This window comes from Cydia pomonella, chromosome 11, assembly GCF_033807575.1.
Source record: "Cydia pomonella isolate Wapato2018A chromosome 11, ilCydPomo1, whole genome shotgun sequence".
NCBI lineage: Eukaryota > Metazoa > Arthropoda > Insecta > Lepidoptera > Tortricidae > Cydia > Cydia pomonella.
In genome coordinates this window covers 22,135,980-22,163,318 of record NC_084713.1, presented here as the reverse complement: position 1 = coordinate 22,163,318, position 27,339 = coordinate 22,135,980, and the positions used below count along the sequence as shown (strand labels likewise).

Sequence of the window (27,339 nt, the reverse complement as noted above, 5' to 3'; positions counted from 1 at the left end):
AACTTAAATGTTAAATAAGTGGCGTGTAACTTAATAACTATTTAATAATACAACAATTACCTCATTTAAAATCTTGTATTCATTACATTTTATGGCAAACTGTTCCCATATTATTTTACAAATACTTACAAATTATTATAACACACAGATGATTATCCAAGTATTTTTCCGTTCCTTGCATTATAAATCCTTAACAGTAACCACAAACAATAATTATTTACAAGGAAAACCTTTGTGGCAGGAACCCCGCGTGAGAAATAGATATTTCTATGTAAAGTCAATTAATTATGAGAATAGAAACTAAGTCAGTAGTATGGCAATATCACGTCGTCTTCTGTCACATGCCCAAGTCAAATAACATCACTAAGATGAACTAGTCAATTGATCTCCTTAACGGCTTCTTAGTTACTAAACTGCACTTATTATATCTAAGACTCTTCATTTAAAACTTATTCAAAAACTAAGAAGTAAGTTGTCAAGAAATCACTAACTTTAATCGTACGTTTGGCTTTCTATTGAATTGTGTAAAAATCTTAACAGCGCGATGTAGCCGACATTACAGCGCCATCTATCATAAAAATTGGTAACTAAACTATTCAAGGTTGATTTCCTTGACGGGCACTTTCTCGAACATTTTCTCTATGGCTTTGACGATCCTGCTGACAATGGCGGCGGTGACCGGCGTGCCGACTTCGTTGTAGATCTCTTTCCAGTTGGTGTTCGCAAACTGGTGGATGGTGTCAGCTGGAGAAAGAAATACGTTATAAATTAAACATATAAATCATAAAAAAAAAACATTTATTCTGGTAAAAAAAAACCCTACTTTTACAATTTTGTTTTCTTCTGCCAAACTGCAAGACAGTTTGTTGGCAGAGGGAATACAGATGGGTTAGCATATTGCCTAGTTAATTAATAAGTAAGTACGGTACATCTTATAGCTTATTGTGGTGGTAATTTAATTTTGTTTAACAGAAACGTTTTCAATTTACATTTAAACATCCTAAATGATTTACATTCCCTTATATCATACGGTATTTCATTATACAATTTGGGGACCAGATACTTTCTACTTCTTTTTCCATAATAATTATTACGACACGACAAACATTTTTTTACTCATTACGTCATACATAGCAATCAGAAAATAGGAATATAAACAAACAAAGATTTATTCAGCAATTAGGCCATAGGGGCACGTTTACATGTCAAATTTTTACAATCAATAAAAATGACAAAATACAAATACAAATATGGAATCAATTCAATATTAGATACTTTATTAGAGATGTATACAGTCTCTAAATGTTGAAATACAAAAAAAAACTATGATAAATAAATACAAACACCAAATACTAAAATTCTTTAGAGATATAAAAGTCTCTAAATGTCATAGATAAAATATGAGTTGAAAAAAAAAAACGATCATTAAAATATCTTTACGGACGGTATGCTGGAAGAGTTGAAGAACTCTATGAGCTTACAGCGGATGCCAGGGATTGGCTATTAAACTTAGATATAGATCTATGATATAAAAACTATAATGTAAAATGCCTATAACGAGGATAAAGCCCTACGATAATAATAATAAAATATCTTTAGAGACGTAAAGGGTCTCCAAGACTTGAATTCTTATATAAATAATTAAGACATGAAATTAAATCATACAAACACACAAGAACCGAATGAAGTGTCTCCAGTTAATGCCACTCAAAAGTGAAGCTAAAATACATATAATATAAATAAAAAATAGGTTCATGTCTTTCCTATGGATCCAAAGTTAAGAGTTAAAAAACCGAATTTTCCGATTGGACCCTTATCTGCGTAGTCATTGTCTTATAAAGTCTGTGCGGAAAGAGAGTCGTGGAATGTATGAGGCTCAATACATTTCGACTCTTCTCTTTCCGAACAGACCCTAAACTATTACGCCAATTCTTGGGATTAGCCAAGTGGACAACATGCTCCCATGAACCGTGGGTAAAAACCGGGTCAACGCCAGGAAGATGATGATGACTTACCAGCCTGCTGGTTCCCGTTGAACAAGTTCTGGAAGGCGTAATGCACGTTGGTCTGAATGTCGGTCGTAAACTTCCAGTTAGCGACCTTCCAGAACTTATCTCCGTTCTTCTCCACATCGGCCGTGTCGATCTGGAGCTTCACCAGGATGTCACCTGGGGAAGGATTAATACTGAGATACCGTTGTGAAAGCATTGGTGAAAGCTAGTTGTAGCTGAAGCTAGTTGATGGTTGGATACCAAGACGTTGTGTCACAATTTGTCGTTAAAAAACAAAAGAAGGTTGCTTTACAGTCCTAGGTATGTAAGGCAGTATGAAATTCCTTTACATATCATCTTCGCTCATGCCGCCTGATTATGTAGTATTTCCGTACCTAATTTGACGTAAGTCATGTCAGATTTTTGAATATTCTGACACCCAAGTGTTTATACTAAACGTTCAGAGTATTATTACTTACACGTATACGATGACGTGTATGACGACTTATGAATTAACCTGTAGAAGCAAGCAACTTTGAAAACAAATGCCAATTCTTGGCATTAGGTTGCCAAATTCGGACCCCGTTTCCGCTACCAGGGTACAACCGAGAAAGATTTTAAATAGTCATTCCTACGCGCTTTATGGCGCATTTTTTTTTAAATCTTACATTTCATTTGTCCCCCATAAAAGCTAATAATAATAAATTCAATCCGTTGCTAGTGAGGTGCCAATATGGTGAAATATTGCCAATTGAAAATGTTTATTTTACTGCGTCATGCATGGAAAGAGTCGAAAAATTCAACATTAATATGTTTTTTTAATATTTTGCTATGGTTATAAGTGATACGTAAAAATAAAATTCTCTAGAAGTCGAGAAACCAGAAAAAAAAATATATGCCTTCGCAAATGTTATAGCAAACATTTCTATCAGTGACAACATCTCCATAATATAACGGCAGGCACTTACGGATCCTGATCTTGTATTTGCCCTTGCCCTCGATGGGCAGGATGAGCAGCTTGCCCCCGAGGGTGTAGTCTCCAGTCAGCTGGAGGTTGGGACATTTCACATCCAAGTTCATTCTTCTTCCATTGCGTCTGGAACGATAATTTCTGTTGTTAGTTACTTTACTACCTACTTTTTTGTACAAAATTCGGTGGGCGTAAAGCAATACGCCCACCGAATTTGCTTTGTTGATATGATTGTACAGTACCCGGATCCCTTTGTTTGACATAATTATTGAAAGTTATAATGTAATGATCGTCAGATTTACATTTGTCATAATTCTGAATCCGTTAACTTTTCAGGATTTTCGTAAAGTTATCCTATAGATAGGTTAGGTTAGGTTTGTTTTATGGTAGTCCTGAATAGTTACGCGTTTCTGAGAAAAACCAAATTTTGACTAACGAAAATGCGGACAAACAATACATTATGACTTAAAACTATATGCGAAACAATAGAGACCCTACGGTACCACTAATTATATTCTGTTAATTATAATAATTAAATTTTTTTGTTGATTTTAGGGCATATTTTTCAATCAATATACTCAAAATCAAGTACTTGGTATGGTAGGTAAAACTATTAGATTTGCAATAGCATGTATTCTAGTGTTGTATAGCTTCAAATAAAATTTGAAGTAGTTCTTATTAAGGGGAGGTTATTTTTTTATTAAATCATGAAAATAAACATATTTTTTGATATTGATAGGTACCTCTTCTACTTAATTACAATAATAGATAAGTAGATAAACGTTTATTACGATATACGAGGGCTGATCCAAAAGTTGTTAGTTGCTCCGGCTCTACTCATGCGATAAAAAAAAATTTATACTATTGTGAGGGATATTTCAATGCTACTTATGGCCATCAATTTTTTTTAAATTAATATAAGTTTTTTAGTTACGAATTGTTTAGAAAAAAAGGCAATTTTGGACACAATTAAATGAATTTCGTATTGAGATCTTTGAAAATCGAACTTAAATTTACCCGGGTCTAATTATTATCTTCCTTCTGCTATTTCCAATTTTTTTATTTTAATGAAAGGACTCATTGTTGACACCTATTAAATCATATATTTACTCAATCAAAACGATTTATACGTAAAAGAACGGCCGAGATTCGTCATTAGTAGCACCTAAAAAACTTATGTTTTTTTTACCAAAACTGTATATTATAAAATGACAGCACATATGGAGTCTCAATTACTGATTTTCATGACTGATGGTTAGGCTTCGACGCGTCGAAATAAAAATAAAATAAAAACAAAAATAAGATTTTTCTAAATGTATTTACACCACTTTAATAAGCACTGAAAAATCCCTAACAATAGTATAAATAAAATTTTAATCGCATGAGTAGAGCCGGAGCAACTAACAACTTTCGGATTAGCCCTCGTCATTAGGAAGCTCGAAACAAATGTAGGTACAGTCGCCATAAGATATATCGGTGCGGCCGAGATGCTCAAAAACATCTGAACACGCACTCTAACGCCTTAACAATAGAGGCGTGTTCAGATATTTGTAAGCACCTTGGCCGCTCCGATATAATTATCTGTACCCCTAGTGTAAATTTAGTCGATAGCGAAACGTGACGTACGCGTTTGCGTTAAGTCTCATTTTGTATGGGTTTTTGAACAGCGCGCCAAGCGGGACGTTTTGGAAAGTCAAAAATCTCATACAAAATGACATTTAACGCAAACGCGTACGTCACGTTTCGCTGTCGAAAATATTTACACTAGAGGTACTGATGACCGTACCTACTATACTAAATAACTGTTTACAAACTCTGGATCGAATCATACACGTTAGCATAGGTATATATCATGTTTTTGACACCAAACTGTCACGTACGCAAGCGCGTCGGACGTTAACTACCACACGTCATGCAGGTACGTACTCGTAGGTACGTGACAAAACGCCGGGCGACCGCTAACCGCAGAGTCACCTGTTTCACTGTTTCCGGATCTTTACTTTATCTTAACCTATTTGACTGTTCAAAATAACATGAATGTGGACACATACGGTCACGTCTGAAAATATCGATACGAAAAATGTGCCAAAAATATGTATACACGACTTTATCGCCCATATATTAAGGTAGTGTATACATATTTTTGGCACATTTTTCGTACCGATATTTTCAGACGTGACTATACAGGCCGCGTAGCCAACGTGCATATCGTTCACGGTCCGTGGCGAACGAAACGCAACTGTCACCGTCGCACTAATATGGAAGAGTGAAAGAGAGAGATAGCTACAATACGCTACGGAGCGTGAATGTTGTAACGTTGGCTACGCGGCCAGTCATTTGATACTTTTAACAGTATTTTTTCGCTCGACACACTTGTCGTACCTACCTAGGTAAACAATGACCCACTTTCAGTGATAGTCAACTTAATGTTTTCGAATTGTAAAATCGATTTTTTTTAATACTACGTCGGTGGCAAACAAGCATACGGCCCGCCTGATGGTAAGCAGTCTCCGTAGCCTATGTACGCCTGCAACTCCAGAGTTCCCCTCGTTGAGCTCTGGCAACCTTACTCACCGACAGGAACACAACACTATGAGTAGGGTCTAGTGTTATTTGGCTGCGGTTTTCTGTAAGGTGGAGGTACTTCCCCAGTTGGGCTCTGCTCTAGATCTGGAATGACATCCACTGGCTGTGCCCTACCACACAAAGCGAGATGAAATCCACAATGCCCATACCTCTCTTTTGGACGTAGTTTAAGGACGTACCCGGGTCCACTACTCAAATTCGATTCCTCAAATTGAAGTTTATATGGAACACAGACATATGACGTCACTGTCGAATAAGCTACACTTTGAAGAGGAGTGGCATCTCTTATGGTAGAACTGTTGCAAAAGTGTCCAGCTGTCAGCTATAAATAATAGTTCCAAATCTCTCCAGAGTAGCGCTAGAGTAGCTAAGAACCTAGACGTTATTGACGGAGTGAATTGCGCTGTCTATGATTTGATTTTTTTTGTTCAAGTACTCTAGGTATTGTAGCGCCACCTATTTAAAGTTTTTTGATGACACTTTTTGGTACATGGAGATTTCGTTCCTTATCTCCACCTTCCATAACTTTGTAGCTGTTGCTGATTTATTAAACGACATAAAAGTTAATAAGTATCTCAGACAAGTAAAAAGTTACATAATAACATTAATAAATCTAGGTTTTCCTGTCTCTTGTCTTGTCAATCCTGCCTTCTAGGATGTTTAGGAAAAGCGTAGACCGCAGTCTATTCTTTTTGACATGAATGTATGAATGTATCACAAATATATTTATTTATTTTTATTTTAGTATATGGAAAACCAACAGCGCTATATATATCTAGAACTTCCAATAGAATTACAGAGCCAATTACAGGTTCTCACTTATAGAAATACAATAAATTATAAAAACCCCCCACCGCCGCATGAGCCATACATATATATGGGAGCATGATGTTATTACGCCGTATGAGGAAATTAAAAGATTAACACAAGGAAAAAAAGATTAGCGATTACTCCACCGACAAGAGCAATGCTCTTAAGCTATGATGCTAATAGAGTTTTTTTCTTTTATGATGTGCAACAAATTAATTGTTATTATGATATTAACTTAATCGTGAACAATATCTGCAGTCACGGCTATTGCTTACCCCCTCATCTTATAAAATTACAACAGGAAAACTTGCAAGAGTTAACCCCTATTTAATCTTATCATCAGGGCCCGTACTTTTCATGCCGTTGACGCAAAAATGACGTAATTTAACATACAGGGAGTTGTTTTACAATACTACAAATTTAGATAACTTACTTATTGACGGGTATCAAAATAAATACTTGTTACGAGAATAAAAGCTTGTTACGCTGTTAAAAATCTAAAATATGTATTATTTAATAAATTAATAATCTATTATTTATTTGAGTGACAATAAAATGAAAGTCAGTTAGACGTTTCTGTACTCATTGTCAAGTATTTGTATAACTTACCTAAAGAGATTGATAAATGATTAATTATTACGAAAATATTAATTGGAATCATACTCTATGTAGCGTGACGTAATTTTTCTGTCAACGGCATGAAAAGTACGGGCCCTGCTTATAATCATTCCACTAATAACTATAGATCTCGTACCTATTTATCGCACGTATTTATCGCTATATTGCTTGTTTTAAGTTACTTATTCTGGTATTTTTTTTTGTTTAATGCCTGCACCTGCTACTGTTTCTGTTTAGCCTGATGGTTGACTGGTAGAGAATGCCTTTAGGCATTAAGTCCGCCACTTGTACTTTATTTGTTATATTGTGCAATAAAGTTTAAATAAATAAATAAACTATAAGTTAGTACTTTTCTAGGAGGAAACTAAGTTGCTGATAATAAAGGTTAGCTGGAAGAGATCCCTTTTACGGATAAGTTCGCCTTTGTTCATAAAATTTCTTTTGTTTTATTTTGTTTGTTTTATGTTAACCTGTTTATGTGCAATAAAGTGACATACATTATGTATGTATGTCACTTTATTGCACATACTAATACTCCTCGATACAATTCTAAAAACCCCAAACACAGGTAGATTGCGTTGTTTTATCACAGAGTTCCTATGGCTACCTCCTGTCTCCATCATCAGATCAGCTCGATGATACCATAATATTGCATTGTCATCCGACTTACATATGTATGCAAATTTTCAGCATCATCGGAAACCGGGAAGGAGGTCAAATTTAACTTGCAAGATTTGACTCGTACATGCATAGGTACATTGCAAGTTAAATAAAAGCTTGTAATACTTACCTTCAACGTGTCGAGGAGGTGCTCATAGCCACCCAAAACTGACCACATCGCATGTTTCGTCTTGTCAGTCCTTCCACCCTGCCGCCTGCCACCCTACGCTATGTTTTGGTCCTAGAGTATACACGCATTGCCGAAGTTTATGGACGTCTGCACTCCAGGCGTGCCACATGAGCTTTACCAAGTCCTCAACGACTACCTTCAAACTACACTTGAAGTCTTCCCCACGGGCGGAACTTGTAGATTTTCTTGTGGCGGTTTAAATAACCTGTTGTACAGTCAGCATCAAAAGTAGCGGATCAATCAAGGTGTCAAAAGTATCTACCATTATGTAACAGCATAACAAAATGTGATGGTTCTATATGTAGAACAATTAAGACGGCAAAAGATATACTTCACAACATAAATTAGAGATTTAAGTATATTCGGAAAAGTTATCTGGATTATCTTTTGGCGCTTTATTTTATCCGCTACTATTGATGTTGACTGTACCTATTTCTGTCCGTTCTAAGTTTTATTTAACTCTAACGAGCATTATTAAATTCCAATAATAACCGCAACTATATTAAATCTTTTGATAAAGGTTTTGTGGTAACATTAATTTAACCAGAATAGGGGAACATTTATTGAAGCGATTAAAACTTTAACTCGTATAGATTGAGTCAGTAATAAAAAACCCAATTATGATCGTTTTATAATAGTTAAAGTGAATCACATTTAAAGCATTTAAATGTGATTCACTTTAACTATATTCACTAGAGAATAGCAAGAGTCAATAACTATTATGACATGTTACAATAATTCGGAATAAGAAAATGGTTCAACAATATAACTGAGATTAGCCTAACAAGAGTTTCGTGGAAGTTTGACGTTTAAAATATCACTTTTATCTTCCTTGCCTTCTTACCTGGTTCTATGTATTCGGGTTACTCTTTATTTTCAAAATTACCTTCACAAAAAACACAATGTTTTTTCAAAGCACTTCTCATGTCAATTATAATTAGTTCACGTCCATCTAGGATGAAATAGAAAAAGGCTACGTACTTAACAACAATACAAGGAACTGGTTACTGTAATAATGTATAATTGAGGTATAATAAACAGCTGCCATTGTAATTCTTTCATTTTTTATACCCAATTTACAGCAAGCATCCTAGTAACGTCATTATTGCATAACTATTGAAGGACTGTCATTGGATAGTAGACCAATTTAAGAAACGTTTTCCTTAAGGGCCTGTACACGCTATAATAATTACGTATCTATGTAATGCCATACAGATAATTATTGTAACTAATACTGTATATTAAGATAAGTATAAAAGTCATGGCTCCTGTTGCTAATCGGGTCTTATTAGAAAATAACCTTTAGCACAAAATTATACGATCCGTTTTATGAATTAATTGTTCTGAATTGTTCATTTGCAATATTCACAGGAGGAAAATTTTCCGAAAAAATTTTTTTTTTCAAGTTATAGAAGGAAAGTTGTTGTGCTCTTGCAACAAGTACACACGGCCCGATTCGAACTTTAAGATACGTCAAATATTAGGTCTAGATACAATATTGTAAAGGGATACGGTCTATCTGAGGTGGGGAATGTAAACGCTCGAGGTAGATTTCTGATAATCTATAATAATATTTTTTCTTCAAATCAGTATAATACAAATATCGATTATCGTTGATGCTTGCCGCTTTCACAATGAATCGCCTTATGATCTGTTACCACTTCGGATTCTAAGCCTCATAGGTATTGTTTGAAGTATGTTATTGCCCATATTATTATAAATTATCAGAAATCTACTTCAAGCCTTTACATTCCGCACCTCAGATAGACCGTATCCCTTTACAATATACACCGGATATGTCAGTGTCAAAAGTGACGTCTTTGTTTTAACAATCGTATCTAGACCAAATATTTGACGTATGGAGTGTGGATTTAACTGTTGCAAAAGTGTCCAGCTGTCAGCAGTTCTTCTTCTTTTTTTTAAATTAAGGCTTCAGTCCAGTGGAACTATTTCGCCAGTATCAAAGTCTTAGGAGCTTTAAATACGACTAAAATTGTAAGGTTAGTACAAGACAGTGTACAGTGATTCTATCAGCTCTTGTAAAGCGATAGCTGGACTTTACAAGGAGCACGTGGACTACCGGTCATTGACTCCAAAATGGTGGTAAAACGCGTTTCAAGATTAATTCTCCATTCACTGCACACTGCCAAATTAGTTTACTGTACAATAAGCTATAGTTATTACACTTTAAACAATATTAATGAGAAAAACAGAAAGCAATTAATCACGAGGCGTGACTATCAATATGGCGCTCTATATCTTGGTTTGACTCTAGCAATATTATAAAATCCCTAGTGGCTGTCAATGTCATCTTGACTGTCACTGAACAGAAATTAAATTCCTTTGACTGTGCACCCAGCCGCAAAATTGCATACATAATGTGCCCATAAAATTTATGTGTATGTATAAAAAACTTAACTTGTAACATGACAAACCTGCATGGTGCAGTCTCCGCGCGCACTGGTCGTATTATGTATAAAAAACTTACTTGAAATTGGGAACTTCACAGTTCTTCAGCCCTTTAACAGTGGTGTCTCTCATGTCAAGTTGGAGACCTGCCTCGCGCGACCCCACTTTGTCGATGGTCATGGGGTCCAGGGTCTGTAGACCTAGCTCTGGGACCCCGGCCACAACGAAGGGGATCGCCTTCTTTGCTGAGGCTAACAGGCAGGCTGTGTCTGACGGCTTGCAGGCTGTCAAGAACGGCGCTGGAAGGAAGAGTTTAAAATGTTATCGAGAAAAACTTCTAGTAGACAGCAAGGTTAGCGTTGTTTATGTGTCAAGTGTAAAAATATGGATGCAACTTACTTTTGCCCCACGGAATCTTATGTCTGGTGATGAATGATCGGTTTTAACTATTTAAATTTCATCAGCTTGTTAGCATAGACACGTCATTTTAGATAGCACCTACAGAAATAAGTCAGGAGCAAAATTTGGGGAATTTGGGTGCCACTGTAACTGTTTCTCGAAATTAATCTAGCAAATAACCTGTTTTAAACAACACAACCATTTTGAGAAAAAATTGCTTGCTGCTAGAGGAGCTACATTTGGCAGAAATTATCTTCCGTATATTTCTTATTATTTAATAATTTTTGCACTTAATATAGTTAAAATTTAAAAACCTAATGAAGTATTTGCCCAATCTGTATGTCCTATAGTTCTTAATTAGCCGACATAAGCGATATGGAAGATCATTTTGAGCAAGATGTGTGCGTTCATATTTTTACACTTGGCTGAACATGGGCCTAGCCAAGACGGATCTGTCATCCCGATAGGCTTTTTCTTTTCATTTGGCATTTGTCGATATAAGATTGTCTTGCACACCTAGCACGGTTGCATTTTATCACTTGACACTATGCCTGTCGCCTGTCACGTTCTAACAAGTATGTAAGTGCGAACGTGACAGGCATAGTGACAAGTGATAAAAATGTCAGTGTCTGGCCCACCAATCCAAAGTAAGTATATCCGGACAGATTTCCGGCAGACAAATCTGTGCCTAATTTTTGTTATGTATTAACAGACTTGTCATGTCGACAAGACACAGCTGCCTGACTTATGAATTATTTATGAAGCTCTACATCAGCCTCTACATGCCAACAAAATTTGCTATATGGGGGTTTTCGTATAGAGATGCAAGAATATTCGGCCATTATTCGGCCTATTCGGCCACAATTTCGGCCGAATACCGAATAGTGGCGTAGTATTCGGCTGAATACCGAATAGTACGTTAACACGTAGATAACGGCAAACGAGGGGTATAAAAAGTAACAAACTACAAGTCAGACATAGATTTACAAAAAGATGAGAAAAATAATACGTAATATTTTTCTTACACACGACGAAATCTAACGCACCGCAATGTCATGGAGAATAAGCGCAATTTCTATCAAAGACTGCCTACAGCGAGAAATAAGTTGCAACTTCCACAGCGTATGCACGCGCGCGTTCGAATTTATATAATTTTAGGTAAAACTTCTTGCCGATTATTCGGCGGCCGAATATTCGGCTATTCAGCCGATGGCTCCGCCGAATATTCGGTATTCGGTATTCGGCCAAGCCACTTTTCGTTGCATCTCTAGTTCTCGAGGGCGAAAAATCGATCTAGCGAGGTCTTATCTCTGGGAAAATGCGTATTTTTGAGTTTTTACATATACTCAACTCGGTGTCCCAGATATTTTTCGCTCGTTGTTGTTAATATATTATTATGTAGCTATAAAAAACAACAATAAACCGTAGATCAATTAGCATTCAGAAAGGTGCCATAAATCTTTATAAATCCTTAGAGCTCAAGGTGAAGAAAGTAATAAAAATATATCATATAATAAAAATATGTTGTATTGTCAATAAATACATTAAATTAGTACATCTATGTATATATTTATTAGTTTTTAGTATGTAGCTTGTACTTGTTTTATGTTTTTCTTGTTATTCTCATTTTTTCCCGCACCTAAACTTTTATGTTTGGCCTGATATTTAGAACCAGTGTACAAAGTATCATAACAACCGCTGTAGCGGTTTCGAAGAAATTAATAAATTACCATTTTTTACTTTGGAGCAGCCTGTATGTGTTAGTAGCTCCTAAGGTAATATCCTAAAAGAATAGTATGGAACCTTATTCGACCTCTCTGATTAACTTCTTTATTTATGACACTAATAAAGTTTCTGACTTTTGAAAAATGTCATCATTATCAAATATTTCGAACAAATTGTCAAAAACCCTGCCAAAGATTAACACAGTGTGTTTCTTTTTGTTGTCGGTTATTGCAAATAACTTTTGTTCGAATTTTTTTTTTTTTTTTTATCTTTTGTTCTAATTAAAAAAATATTAACGTCAGAGCATTCCTGAGAAGTAACCCTACGTGGGATTTCAGGGTTTGTCCAATGGCTAAGGTCACTCTGCATGTACAATCCAAATATTCGAGAACCTTTGTTTGTTCTTGACAGCGAATTTTCGATAGTTGACAGCTTACAGGTCGTATGTCACCTATGCGAAATGCGATAAAAATTTAGTTAACTACCTCTTTGTCGCTCTAATATGCAAGAGTGATAGAGAGATTAGACAACGAAATTTCGATTTTCTTGTTTCGAGGTAGATTCTCAGATTGTGATGGATTATACTAGTGGCGTCCCCTAAGCAGAGTTAAATAGTTAAGGCATAGTGTGTATAAGTTAGTCTATGGTTTACTATAGGTGCTAGTACTGCACTCTGGCGGCAGAACATTGCAGTACCTAATACCCCCTATTATGGTAAAGTGGTCTTTTAACTAAGTTAAAGTTGAGAAAGAAACTAAAGAAAGGCATTGTTCTTTTTTAGGCCGAAATATTTTATATTATATTATACTAATTTGTAAACGTGCGTTGCAGTTTTTTTATGGATTACTGGCTTCTGCTTAGGGCTTGTGCACAAATCACTCGAGGTTAAAAAGGGGTGGTGGGGGGCTGGGTCACGAAAAAATCACGACAGATCACGTTGGGGAAGGGGGGGTATAAGGAGACCTCACGTGTATTTTTCTATAGTGAACGAAACTAAGAAAAAATATATATCACATACTTTTTCTCGGTTTCACTTTAAAATAGTGAGTCTAAATAAGATTTACTCTATAAGATACTGTTTATCTTAAAATTAGGTCAAATGATTTTTTTTAAAGTACATGTGAGGTTATATGGGGGAGGGAGGGGTTAGCCAAAAACCTCACCAAATATCACCAAGGGGGAAGGGGGGTCAAAAATTAGCCGAAAAAACCTCGCGTGATTTGTGCACAAGCCCTTATAACTTCATCAGCCAGTTACTTCGGAGAAATAAACCTTTAAAATTTCAAATGTAGCTTATATACTAGTAATTTTACTACCGGCGACAGCGTCTCATAGTGTGGTCGGTTACGAACCTGTTTGCCGCGTGGACGCTCGAGGTTCGAGTCTCGCTCTCGACTATTTTTTTTTCTTTTTCAATTAATTATTTTAAAATCAAATAGATTCAATCAGAATACAATAATTGGAAAAGTAGTTAGGGTAACGGCGGCTATTAACGCGGGTATCAAAATCGACGTCTAACACCGCGGTGTTTACAAATATGCATTTTGCAAGCAAATAGATCTATTCCCTAAGAAATAAAGAATACACAAAACAAGCTCATTCATTGGTCTATTGTGCCCATTAGTGTGCATTTGTGTGAGTGTAACAAAAAACTCGCGATTCGTCAGTTTGTGCGACGGCGGCGCAAGAACCGGTTCTTCCATACAGACGCGTGACACCACAGGTAAGTGCACTCCAATCTTACTTAGTGTTTTACGTAATAGTTATGGCAAATAAACTAGTGCAATGCCTTTTAAGAGGTTGTGTATTGTTTTCTACACGATTTTGAATTACTTTTAACTTAGTTTTTGACCGGGAAATACGTTTAAAATTGAAAATAAAATACAGCGGTGATAGGCGCCAACTACTTCTATGGTAAGTAATTCCGTGGTATGCCACGGTAATAGAAAAAGTGGTAGTTTTGTTATTTACTCTTTAGTTTTGGTACAAATTATCAATTTTATAATTTCTTTTATTTATTCCAATCTTGATCTATTCACGCTATTAAAGAGCTATTTCCGTGGTATGGAAAGTATTCAACTAACCCTTATTTTTTAACAAAAACTTCAGCACCGATTTCCTTGTTTCTATGGGAACCCTTAATCTGTCAACTTTTTTTTATTTTGAGTTAAAACCTAAAATTTACTTGCCAGTTATGTGATTTTGTCTTTAAAAGAAGCTTGTTATATACGTGTTTGATTTGATTTGAATAACCATCTGTGTTTTATTCTTTTTATGGGTCGGAATTAGGTTTGATTAAACTCCAAATTAAGCCTATTACCGATGGTATGATCAGAGTACCCTCGGTAATAGAATGTATAGAAATCTATTACCGACCCAGAGAAATATCGAATGGGTCGGTAATAGGCTCTTAAAGAGTTATCTATTACCGAGTGACTATTTGGTATTGTATTGAAATATCGCATTTAGGGTACCGCAAGTACAGATTTCGTTGATAAAATTTAGACTTCAGTTATCATTATCAGATTTAAATTCTTCTGTTTTCTGATTCAGTTATTACTCTGACAAGGAAGGGTACCCAACTGCCGGACAATTCCGATTAGATTTTTTTTTTATATAATTTTATTTATACAGTAGTCCAAAATCTCACACATGATTTTTTTTAGCTATAAGAATCAGCAATAAGAAAAGTACTGTGATTTGTTAGTTATAAACGGATAAATTATAACACATAATATGTGAGAGACTTTATTTAACTTAATTACCTTATCAAAAATATTAGAAATAAAAAAAATCATGTTTTTATATATAGTCGAAATTTTATAAGGTGCACGTTTACCATTTCACTGTGGTAAACTGTCACTCAGGTGGTAAACGTCCAGCTTATAAAATTTCGAATATAATTTACGCTGTGCCTTATGAGAAAATGTTACTTACTTGTTTTTTTTTTGTGCAGCTAATTATGTCAGTAAGACAAATTCTTATCAATCTTTATAGCATTTAAAAATTACTTTATTTAATAACAGGCAGGCCTATTTGTCATATACGTCCTTAGTAAAACTTTACTAACAATAAATTCAACTTATAACTTGTTATACAGGTACTCGTGGGTACTTGGTAAGTTAACTATTTAATAGTATTTGATTGTGCCAAAGTGTAATTATAATCTCTTCGAATATATCTCTTATTTTTAAACATACTCCTATAGTTTTATTTTTTATTTTTGTGTCATTATTAAACTTAATGACACAAAAATAATATACAGAACCGACGTCGTTATTATTGTTTTAACCCTCGGTATTAGGTTTCGAATTTTGAGTTTGGTTTCTATTAACGAGTGCAGAAAAATCATGCCAATTGTACCCTCGGTAATGAAAGCTCAATTCGCGATAATAGAATCACAGCCTGTCCCTTGCCACGGTAATAGAAGATTTGGTCATTTTGGCTTCAAAAAATATTTTAATACATATAATAACCCAAAATGAATCCAAAAACGTGTGAAACGGAAAGTTCATTAAATGCTCTGATGAAAAAAAAATATTCCTGGCTGTTAGACAGCATTGATACCCTTAATTTTTTGATCTCTTTTGAAAAGTTCCTTAACTACCACGGTAATAGGTGCCTTTACCCTAATATAAATAAATAAATAATTTAACATTTATCAATATTGTATTCTGATTAAATCTATTTGATATTAAAAATAATTAATTGAAAAAGAAAAAAAAAATTTGTCGAGAGTGAGACTCGAACCTCAAGCGTCCACGCGACAAACAGGTACATAACCGACTACACTATGAAGACGCTGGCGCGGTGATAAAATTACTAGTATATAAGCTACATGTGAAATTTTAAGGGTTTATTTCTCTGAAGTAACTGGCCATTCTGCACTTTTATTTAAAGGTTTGAACATCCTAGTGGAGGACTACTATTATACGGAGTCTGGTCCCAAAGTGAGTTTCCCAGACCATGCCCTCTCCTTGTCAAACAAAATTTTAGCTAAATCGGTTCAGCGGTTTAAAAACTCAACCTTTTCAGCTTAGAGACAAGTAGATATACAGTGTTTATTTCGCACAATATGTATTTCCGATTAACTTGTTTATATCGTATGTACTTTACAACTGTGACATAGCATCACAATCGAAAATAAATAGATTTCGACATAAATCATAATGTTGTTCCTTTGCCAAAAAAAAATACAATTTCTTGCAAATATTGCCGAACGGAATATTCCCGGCAAACACAATATTGCCAACGGTAACAATACTAAACATTCCAGAGTAACAGATGGCGACCTAACAATGTCAGAAAATACCTTAACAGACAAACAACTATTGGCAATAACTGTAATACTTTTGAAGGCTTTCTTCATTCTTTGTTGATTAATGTAAATAGGTAGTTTAGTGATGCAACTGCCTGTAGGAGTTTTCCACCTATTGTGTTGTTTTTTGCAAAAATGTTAGATGTAATTTAATTTAAAATGTAAAGAGTAGGGAAATACTGCCAGCATGACAAAGGGGCCAAACTTTTTAGTTTTATTTTTATATAATAAATGTGCAAATCAAAGTGATTTGTTAACATTTAGTTTGAAGAAAAAGTTTTCTTTCGAAATGGAATTTCATAGAAAAAGTAACAGTTAAATATAGAATTAATACGAATATGTATTAAAAATTAAGTATTTAATATAAGTTACCTTTTTGTTCGACTTAAGAATAGAATATTAAAGTACCTATAGTAGACACCGCTATAATAAAACAGGCACCAGTAATGGGATGGTATGGACAAATCCTGTAAAACATGTATTTACCATCAGTTTTAATCGCTGGCAACATTTTACCATAAACAAGAGCCAAAAAGCTGCTTAAGTTAACTGCACATATTTATGTGTATATTCAGTTAACTGCACATATTCATGTGTAAATTCAGTTAACTGTGCATATTTATGTGTAAATTTAGTTAACTGCACATATTTACGTGTAAATTTATGGAACTCTAACCATGAGTGAGTATATTTTTTAATTACCTAAGCATTGTAAACAATCAGGAGACTTCAATTATTCAGTTGACAAGTTTATAGATTTTTCAGTATTTATACATCACCATTGTTCTTAGAACATCTCCGAAGAATATTTATTTTGCAGTTATGGCGCATAAATTAACGTTAATATATACATTATATTTATTTTTCTTAAATATCTTCGGAAGTAGGACTAGACGTCAGAAATTTTCATGATTGCCGTATTTTTTTAATCTTTAGTAATATAGTATCATCAGCTGAATCGGTATTGTCAGAATTATTAAGTAAGCCTTTTTTAGGGTTCCGTACCCAAAGGGTCAAACGGGTCCTATACTATTACTGAGACTCCGCTGTCCATCCGTCCGTCTGTCACCAGGCTGTATCTCATGAACCGTGATAGTCAGCCAGTTGAAATTTTTACAGATTATGTATTTCTGTTGTCGCTATAACAACAAATACTAAAAACAGAATAAAATTGTATTAGGATTCCGTACCCAAAGGGTAAACATGACGAATCTATAAGGGTTCCGTTTTTTGCCATTTGGCTACGGAACCCTAAAAACGAGACCCTATTACTAAGACTCCACTCTCCATCTGTCGGTCTGTCTGCTAATTTTCACAGATAATGTATTTCTGTTGCCGCTATAACTACAAATACAAAATACGGAGTAAAATAAATATTTTTTGCCGTTTTTTGAGTAATGGTAAGGAACCCTTGGTGCGTGAGTCCGACTACTCGCACTTGCCCGGTTTTTACATAAAGAACATGTTTACTACATGTTTTAGTGTCTTATATCGTTGTCATGTTTTTCCTTGTTTTTCGGGTCTAGATTTTGGTTCCATGGCCCCTTTCCAGAAACTAAGTATAGTTCAAAAACAAAAAAAAAGCTCTAACATAAAAAGGCTCTAACAAAAAAAGGCTCTAACAAAAAAAGGCTCTAATAAAGCGAACATGTAAGAGAGACAAACTTACGGAAAGTACAATAACATTTTAAATGTAAAAGGTAAAGGTTTTTAAGTGACTTGTTGATGAAGTTGATGTTTATTAATATTGTTAATTAATGGATTATTTTTATGTGAATTAGTTTTTATTAGGTTACATTATTAATTATAGAATTTACCACTTTGTAATTTTTGAAATAAATGATTTGCAGGCATGCATTAAGTTCAATAAACGTCAAATGGTATGTATATTTATAATCAGTTGGAAGTTTGAACGCAAATACGATGTAATATTTTATATAAAATATAATGTTAAAAAAAAAGTAATTACTATTATATCTTACCAACATTAGCACTCGCACCGCACACCAATACACAAACAACGATCAGGAACTTCATGATTTATTTTTACCTAACACCTTAACGATACGACGCGAGTAAACAATGTCTTGGAGGCTGCGCGCGCGCCGCCTCTTTTTATACGGCGCTAACTACTGTCATTACAGATGTAACGAGACGATCTGTACACTCAGAGCTAGCGGTCAATATCTATATTAGTCGTAATAAAAAAAAACATAAATTATGAGTTTATCATTAGAATTGAAGCCTAGTGACGGCCTCCTAAGCAAGGAGGTGACCCTGCGTACGAGGTCCAAGGCTCAAAGCGGGTGTTTTTTTACTAATATTTTTTGTTCCTGAGTTATGAATATTTTCATTCAATGTCACTTACGGATGTATTTTTGTTTATCTATACATCGGCATCGGCATGTACATTTATATATCGGCTATATAGATCGGCCCATCCTTATATGAACGACTACCCGCCAGCCTCAGAACCTCGAATGACAAGTTTGCACACAAACTGAAAGAACTTTTAATAGAAATGTCGCTATATTCCGGTAAAAATATAGCAAAAAATAATTTATTATGTATTCAATTTATGTTGACTTTATACCTATTTTATAACTGTGACATTTAATTTAATTTAATATGAATTGATATTGTATTAATATTTTTACCACGCTTTTATTAGGTCGACCTGTATGTAACTATGTAATGGAATCTAAGGTAACTAATTTAAACATCTTCCAAGGATCGTAGCGTCATGAAAATTGGCAGCTGTATGTAGTTCTGATGACAACACAATAATATGGTACCGTCGAACTGATCTGATGATGGAGCCGGAAGATATGAACTGGAACTTCATGATGGAACATCGTGCACATCGTATCATAGCTGTGTTTAGATTTGTTAGAAAAGTCTTGTAATGAATTTTAACCACGATTAGGTTTCAAGGTCTGATGATGAAGCCGGAAGATAGGCACTGGCATTCCATGATGGAATATCGTATCATAAGCGTATTTTTCTAGTGTTTTTTAAACTACTAATTTGTTAGCAATTAAGATCGTTGATATATAATATATTTTCATTTAAATTACTTAAAAGATAAAGCTATTTATAACTTAGTATTTGTTTTTGTAAATATATTTGTTTTTTATTCTTTTTGACATTTCGACAATACCTAGGTTGACCCTAGGGTCTAGGGTCTATGTATACATTGACATTTCTTTTTCGTCGTGACATTGTTTTATTTTTATATGTTTTATTTCTGTTTTAATGTTAAGTTGACGATATTTTAGTGAAAGCCTTTGTTTTATCCGTTTGTGTAGAATACGGTGTCTTTTTCTTTAAGAAATAGATTAATCTATCCTAATCTATATCTTTGTCTAGTACCCATACCCACAACACAATCCTAACTCAGCTTATTGGGAAGATTTGTAATACCTAGTCATATATTTTTTACAGACAACAAAACATGCTGGATTAACACCTAACTTATATTTAATTCGCAAGTACTGCCAAAGAATTTAATCTCTGTACCATTTTGTACCTTGTTACAAAAGTCACTATCATGTATGTTCTCCCCTAACTCGTTCAAAAAGGGCGCTCTTTACTTAAGGAGGATTGACTATACATATAAACAAACAAACAGTCACAAAAAAAGCTAGTATACGAGTATTAAAATAATCCCAAACCCTTATATACAATCCCTATAAATATTTCAATAGCGCGATGCAGAAATCGCCGCTCATGGTACAGCGCCATCTCGCGTGATATTTAGTAAACATGTTTATATTAAAGTACTTTACGGAAGTACGGACGCGAACAATCATATGTGGCTTTCATGTTAATTGCCATCGTGATAGGGTACCAAACGGTAAAGTCACGGACTTTAATAGTGGAGCCGTTTAGGGCTTACTTTACATTCTTGTCTCTTGTATTAGAGATGTTATAGCGTTAGTATTGGCAACCAAATTAGCTTGAATCGTAAATGTATCAAATTAAGGTCTGTGACTACATAAATCCAATTCCTTAACTATACCTACAGGCAACATCAAAAGTAGTTCATCAGGACTATGCGTCAAGCTGTACCGCCTCTAATAGCTTAACAAAAAGCGTCATATCTCTATTTGTACATACAGGGTGACCTTAGCCATTGGACAAACTCTGAAATCCCACGTAGGGTTACTTCTCAGGAATGCTCTGACGATAATATTTTTTTTAATTAGAACAAAAGAAAAAAAAAATTCAAACAAAAGTTATTTGCAATAATCGACAACAAAAGAAACACACTGTGTTAATCTTTGGCAGTGTTTTTGACAATTTGTTCGAAATATTTGATAATGATGACATTTTTCAAAAGTCAGAAGCTTATTAGTGTCATAAATAAAAAAGATAATCAAAAAGGTCGAAGAAGGTTCCATACTATTCCTTGAGGATATTGCCTTAGGAGCTACTAACACATACAGGCTGCTCCAAAGTAAAAAATGGTAATTTGTTAATTTCTTCGAAACCGCTCTACAGCGGTTGTTATGATACTTTGTACACTGGTTCTAAATACCCTAATGCATATGTACATTTCGGCTTTGTCCAATGGCTAGGGACACACTGTATAATAATTATACTGTAGCAAATCATTATGAACTGAAGAGATTTATTTCTAATTTGTTTGGTAAATTTTGAAAACTATTTGAGGTTGGCACATACTTTTGGCGCGTTGTTTTATCCATTCCTAGTAATGCTGACCAGTGTTGACCGAACGTTAATTAGAATTGACCATATTGAAAATTAACCATTACAAATTGAACCGCAAACTGTAACCGTCCGTTACGGTTTACAGTTCAATTTGTAATCGTAAATTTTCAATATGGTCAATTCTAATTAACGTTCGGCAACACTGATGCTGACTGTATATGGTAAAATATAAAAGTGCCCTTGTGGCCTATTTGCTGAATAAATGTTGAAGTTGAAGAACTATTTATTTAGCCTAAACATTAAACCTACCTTCACATATGTCATAGTATCATACAGTATAATCTTATAAATATATCCACAAACATAAACATATATTATTTTCTACACAAACTAAAATAGTCTTAGCCATACAGTTTCCGACAAGCAGCAAGCAAATTCGTATTGTACAAGTACGAAGGGTCGGCCTGAAAACCAGCGTTGTAGTAGGTAAGCCTGCTGCAACACATGCTGAGGTTCGCTCCTTTTTAGCATCATAATTTTAAAAGTTTTTATATCTACATGTAAATATTAATTTGTGCCTACTTTAGTCTAATTCTGTAATGTTTTGTAGCATTGCCTGTAAACATTTTTCAATGTGGTGTTAAATAAAAAAAAATATTTTTAAGAAGTTGAAGTACCTATATACTTGTATACATATACCTTCCTGTTGTATTGGTTACAATGTGTCGAATCTGTCGAACGATAATTTAACAGCTTCATGTCCCACGTTGCCTCTTGTATATGATCCTATTGTTGATATTAGTTGATTTATTATTTAACGAGTGTACGTCAATTGAAAGATATACAACTACAGATAAGATCCTGTTTCCTTTTATATGAAAGGTACACAAATACAATTACCTGTTTACAAGCTGAAATTGATGTTATATTTATAATTTATATATACTAGTGAAAATATTTAAAACCAACACAAATATATATCGCTAATTTTTTTTTTATATTAAGATAAAGATTAAAGGTATTTTATTGAGTTAATAAAGGTGCTTATACCACTTACATTGTTTTTCTTGCATATTTATTGTTGTCGTCGCTAAACCGAAATCTGCTCTCACACCCTGAAACCCCGTAATGGTCGCGTTTAAGAGGACTTTCCGCCCGTGGACGCTCCGGCTGTGGATCGAACTACGAACTGCCACCTGAGGTCTTCTCGAAGAAATACAGTATGGAATTATTGAGGGATCGGTTAGTGTTGGTAGGAACTCGAATCTTTTGAGTCTAATTATGAAGAACTATACTCGTTTTTAAGAGGCTAAGCGCTTAAAATCTTCCGAGTATTTTAAGTCCTAATTCGAATATTTTATTGAGTCTTATAAAAAGCGCAATTCAAAAAGACATGAGCCGCCGAATAAAGACTCCGTCAACAATTTAAAGAAAATAGTTGTATAATTGTGTAATTTATTGTGTTAATATGTGTGTTTATTGACACGTCAAGTTTACATGAAGATAATAGAATTTTGAAATTATTTTGTGAATAAATTAATACCTAGTTATCTGAAAATTACTAATTTCTCTACAAAGGACTCTGGTCTCTAACAAGATAAAAAGAACCCGAGCTTCGACTTAAAACTGAGTAGCAGAAGACTCGAAGGACTTGAGTCCTAACCAACACTAGGGTCGGCATCGCGCATGATTTGCAAACGTTCATAAGCCGCATTAACCGATTACTTTCAGACGTTGTATGTATATACTTTTTTGCCATCCTTGTGTTATAATAAAAACTGTTATGCTAGTGCACTGTAGTCATTAACGCCCTATAGTCGTTGATGTTAGAATTTTTTGGCAATATTTTCTACAGGAATATTGCCAAAAATTTATATTAACTCGGCACATCGCTAAGGTGGTGTTGTCAAGCGGACCCCAGGCTCCCATGAGCCGTGGCCAAATGCCGGGACAACGCGAGGAAGAAGAAGAAGAAGAAGACATCGCTAAGGTGACAATACTAGGATATTTGTTCTCATGATATTGAATGACTAACATCTACATTGACATAATCTAAACACATCTAGAGGACAATGCATCCAAGTGCACCAAACGTCTTTTTTACAAAAACTAGAATCGTGAAACTAGCCAACGCCAACATTGCCCGCTTTTTTCGAAAAACACGTATTTCTCAAAAATTATCTAATGACTTTTATTTGCTCAGCATGTCCACAATATATCATATCGAATGCAGCTTTTGAATTTTGATCGAATGAATTATATAATATAGAAGATAACGATAATATAAAATAATAATAAGTAAATCACTGGGAATTTAACTGCCACTTAACGGTCGTTACAGACTGTTGAACATTCAATGACAATGTAATGTTATTGTTAAATTTAAACTTGCCTTATTAAAGTGTCAATTAAAGTTTAATGTTAATAAAAATCTTATGACTGGTGACTGCAATGCTGGCTTCCTCGCACAACATATCAGCATTGCGATACAACGAGGAAATGCCGCCAGCATTTTAGATTTAAGCTGGTTATTAATAGTAATACCTCTGTATATATCTATTATGTAAATGAAGCATTTGTTACCAAAAAAATATATTACTAGTATAGTGTTTATTTATATTTTATTTACATATAAAAACAAGACGAAACAATAAACACATTATAAATACCTGAACCAAGGATGTCGGCAACGAAGCGAGGCCGAAGCTGCCGGTGGTTAGTGCCGCAGAGATGAACATTTTTGAAGACCGGTCTTGCCTAGTCGGTACCGGTAGTCAAGTGTCAACAAAACGAATGTTATACTTATAAACATTCCACACTCCATATTACTAACTAATTAAACGTCAAAACGGCGGTAGTGCAAACTTTTTCGGCATGTCACGCATCCATTGTTTTTTTCTAATAATGACAGACAAACTAGAGTCGTAAACGACTGCCATATCGTTCGATATCAATATGGAAGGTGGAGGTAAGGAAAGAAATCTCCATGTACCAAAACGTGTCATCAAAAAACCTTAAATAGGTGGCGCTACAATACCTAGAGTACTTGAACAAAAAATCAAATCATAGACAGCGCACTTCACTCCGTCAATAGCGCCTAGGTTCTTAGCTACTCTAGCGCTACTCTGGAGAGATTTGGAACTATTATTTATAGCTGACAGCTGGACACATTTGCAACAGTTCTACCATAAGAGATGTCACTCCTCTTAATTCCACACTCCATAGATATCAAGTAACATGCGAAATGTATGAAAATTGTTCACATGTGATACTTTATTTCGAATAAAACGTCATCTCGACTGATATTAAAATAGAGGCCAAATCGAATTTCTTTGTTTCTCAGAGATTTTCTAAATTTAAATGTAATTAAGGTAACGTTTCTCTTTAAAGTAAAGTTAAAATTACGATGCACCTACAGATACAGGTTTGTTAATGTAGATGTAGATAAAGCCTGACCATTAATACAGTGTGTCCCTAGCCATTGGACAAAGCCGAAATGTACATATGCATTAGGGTATTTAGAACCAATGTACAAAGTATCATAACAACCGGTGTAGCGGATTCAAAGAAATTAACGAATTACCATTTTTTACTTTGGAGCAGCCTGTATTTGTTAGTAGCTCCTAAGGTAATATCCTAAAAAATAGTATGGAACCTTCTTCGACCTTTTTGATTATCTTTTTATTTATGACACTAATAAAGCTTCTGACTTTGAAAATGTCATCATTATCAAATATTTCGAACAAAATGTCAAAAACAGTGCCAAAAAGAAACACAGTGTGTTTCTTTTTGTTGTCGATTATTGCAAATAACTTTTGTTCGAAAAAAATATTTTTTTATCTTTTGTTCTAATTAAAAAAATATTAACGTCAGAGCATTCCTGAGAAGTAACCCTACGTGGGATTTCAGGGTTTGTCCAATGGCTAAGTTCACTCTGTATATGTACACGCGCCATATTGCGGAATTTCATTGGAACTAAATTTTTCATACTAAACTGAACTGTCGCCCTATACATGAGAATAACAGCGCCCTCTTGACAATGATCATATACTTCTGGTCGGGCTTTAAACTACCATTGCGCATATTTACTAATTTAAATGCAATAAAACCAGATAATAACCAACTCCCGTAGCACTAAAATTCGATCAAAATAATAGCTAAATCACATTAGATGAGGCTCTGTTACTGCGGTTTAAAAAAAAATACGGTTAAGTATTTGTTTTTTTTTTAACGGCTCTAACGATTTCAATGAAATTTGCTATATGGGGGTTTTCGGGGGCGACAAATCGATCCAGCTAGCTCTTATCTCTGGGAAAACGCGCATTTATGAGTTTCTTTCTCCCAGATATTATACGTATATTTCAGGAAAAACCAAAGTATGTGTTTTTAAGCTTATTGCATTGTGTTTCGAATACTTCGTATGTATATAAGAAAATGTAAATTAAGGGAAAACTATAACTTTAGATCAATAATATTGTATCTTTTTATATAATTATTCTGCATTACTTGATATTGTTTCAAAATCGACTGTAACCTTTACTTAAATGATATTGGAAGTAAAAAAAAATATCATGAAAATCGGCATTTTTTACTCAGTTGCGGAAATTCCTATAAAAACGTAAAACCCTACGAAAAAAATACAATTGTGTACTATAATTGTCATTTAGAATCTTTCCTATTATTTCCAATCAAAGCTTTACATCTAAACCCAAGTCATCCACAAAAAAATAAACTTTTCTATAAGACGATCTTCGTCGCAGAGTGTACTGCTATTATATTGCACAGAACTGTAAGTATGTAAAAAATGTAAATTATTATTATTATATTACAATATCGATGAAAATAAATTACTTTTAATTTAAACTGTTTTTTGCGTTTAAGTATATCGAAATTGGTGTTTGCAGTTACTGCAGTTTAGGGATAACACGGCACTTATACGCTGCTTCTAAAACATTACCTAGCTTCAGAGGGAGCTAACATAATCCATAATAAGGGTAACCCGGGACGCAGGTCCTTATTTGAATTTTATTGTTATTTAAATTTTAGGATGTTATTTAATTTGATTTAATTTTATTTTAATTTAATTTAATTCTTTTTGTAATGTGTAAATGTATAATGTATATGGAAATGATTTTCTGGAATAAATTTCATTCATTCATTCATTCATTCATAATTGAAGTTTTTATATAGATTTTTTACCCATTTTAATATTATTTATTTATTGCACAAAAGAAAACCTTACAGGACAAAAGGCGGACTTAATGCCATGAGGCATTCTCTACCAGTCAATAACCACCAGTCAGTAATATTGTTGTCAAATGATGATAATATGTTGAACGTCGTTGATTCCGTAATGAAACTGGGAGGATAGGCTACGGCAGCTTCTCCATACAAACGTAGTCCCCATTTTCCTCTCTGAATATTGACATTATGGAAAATGTTTTTAGATATTTTGATGTATATTAACCATAGCTATGCCCCTATGGTTGACTTTTTTAGTTTTTTTATTTGTGTAAAAAATAGGAGCGAAAAACAGATTTCATATTTGTTTTAAATATTTTTTTTTATATACAACTGTCAAAATATTTATTTCCCAAAGATGATAGCAGATAGGCTGGACTCTGCCGTCCTTGCCCGGTTCACTGATTTGCATGTACAACCTAATCGAAGAGGCGGGCAGGGTGGGTGGGGGCCAAAGAGGCCATTTATTTTATAAGTATAGGCTTAGGTCATAGTTTTAGTTTTTTTTGTAACATATGGACCCTGTGTAACAGTGTTGTCTGAAATAAATGTTTTTTTTATTTTATTATTTATAATAAGGTTAATATCCAGAGAGGGAAATGAGGACTACGTTTATATGAAAAGGCGGTTTCGGAACGGCCGTGCCTCCTAAGCTACCAATGCCTTCTCATACCTTTAGTTTACTAACCTCCAAGAAAAAATGCTCTTTAAAAATAGTAGGCGCTAAGACTAACCAAACAAAAACATA

The 27,339-nt window shown here is 34.3% G+C and overlaps 1 protein-coding gene across 1 annotated transcript; it reads right to left on the bottom strand.

Annotated features, from left to right (window-relative positions):
* Window positions 1–56: 56 nt before the first annotated feature.
* LOC133522524 (protein takeout-like) lies at window positions 57–18,815 on the bottom strand. The gene is made up of 5 exons (XM_061857886.1): window positions 18,659–18,815; window positions 10,314–10,533; window positions 2,960–3,087; window positions 2,016–2,168; window positions 57–744 (listed from the first exon to the last, which is right to left on the bottom strand). The coding sequence occupies exons 1-5, from the start codon at window positions 18,711–18,713 to the stop codon at window positions 593–595; spliced, it is 708 nt and encodes a 235-aa protein (XP_061713870.1). The 5' UTR covers window positions 18,714–18,815; the 3' UTR covers window positions 57–592.
* Between the last annotated feature and the right edge of the window lie 8,524 nt (window positions 18,816–27,339).

Coding starts and splice junctions, on each gene's coding strand:
- LOC133522524 (XM_061857886.1), bottom strand. CDS start 18,713: ATGAAGTTCCTGATCGTTGTTTGTGTATTGGTGTGCGGTGCGAGTGCT. Junction 2,169..2,959: donor CAAATACAAGATCAGGATCC/GTAAGTGCCTGC, acceptor ATCCTTCCCCAG/GTGACATCCTGGTGAAGCTC. Junction 745..2,015: donor CAACGGGAACCAGCAGGCTG/GTAAGTCATCAT, acceptor TTCTTTCTCCAG/CTGACACCATCCACCAGTTT.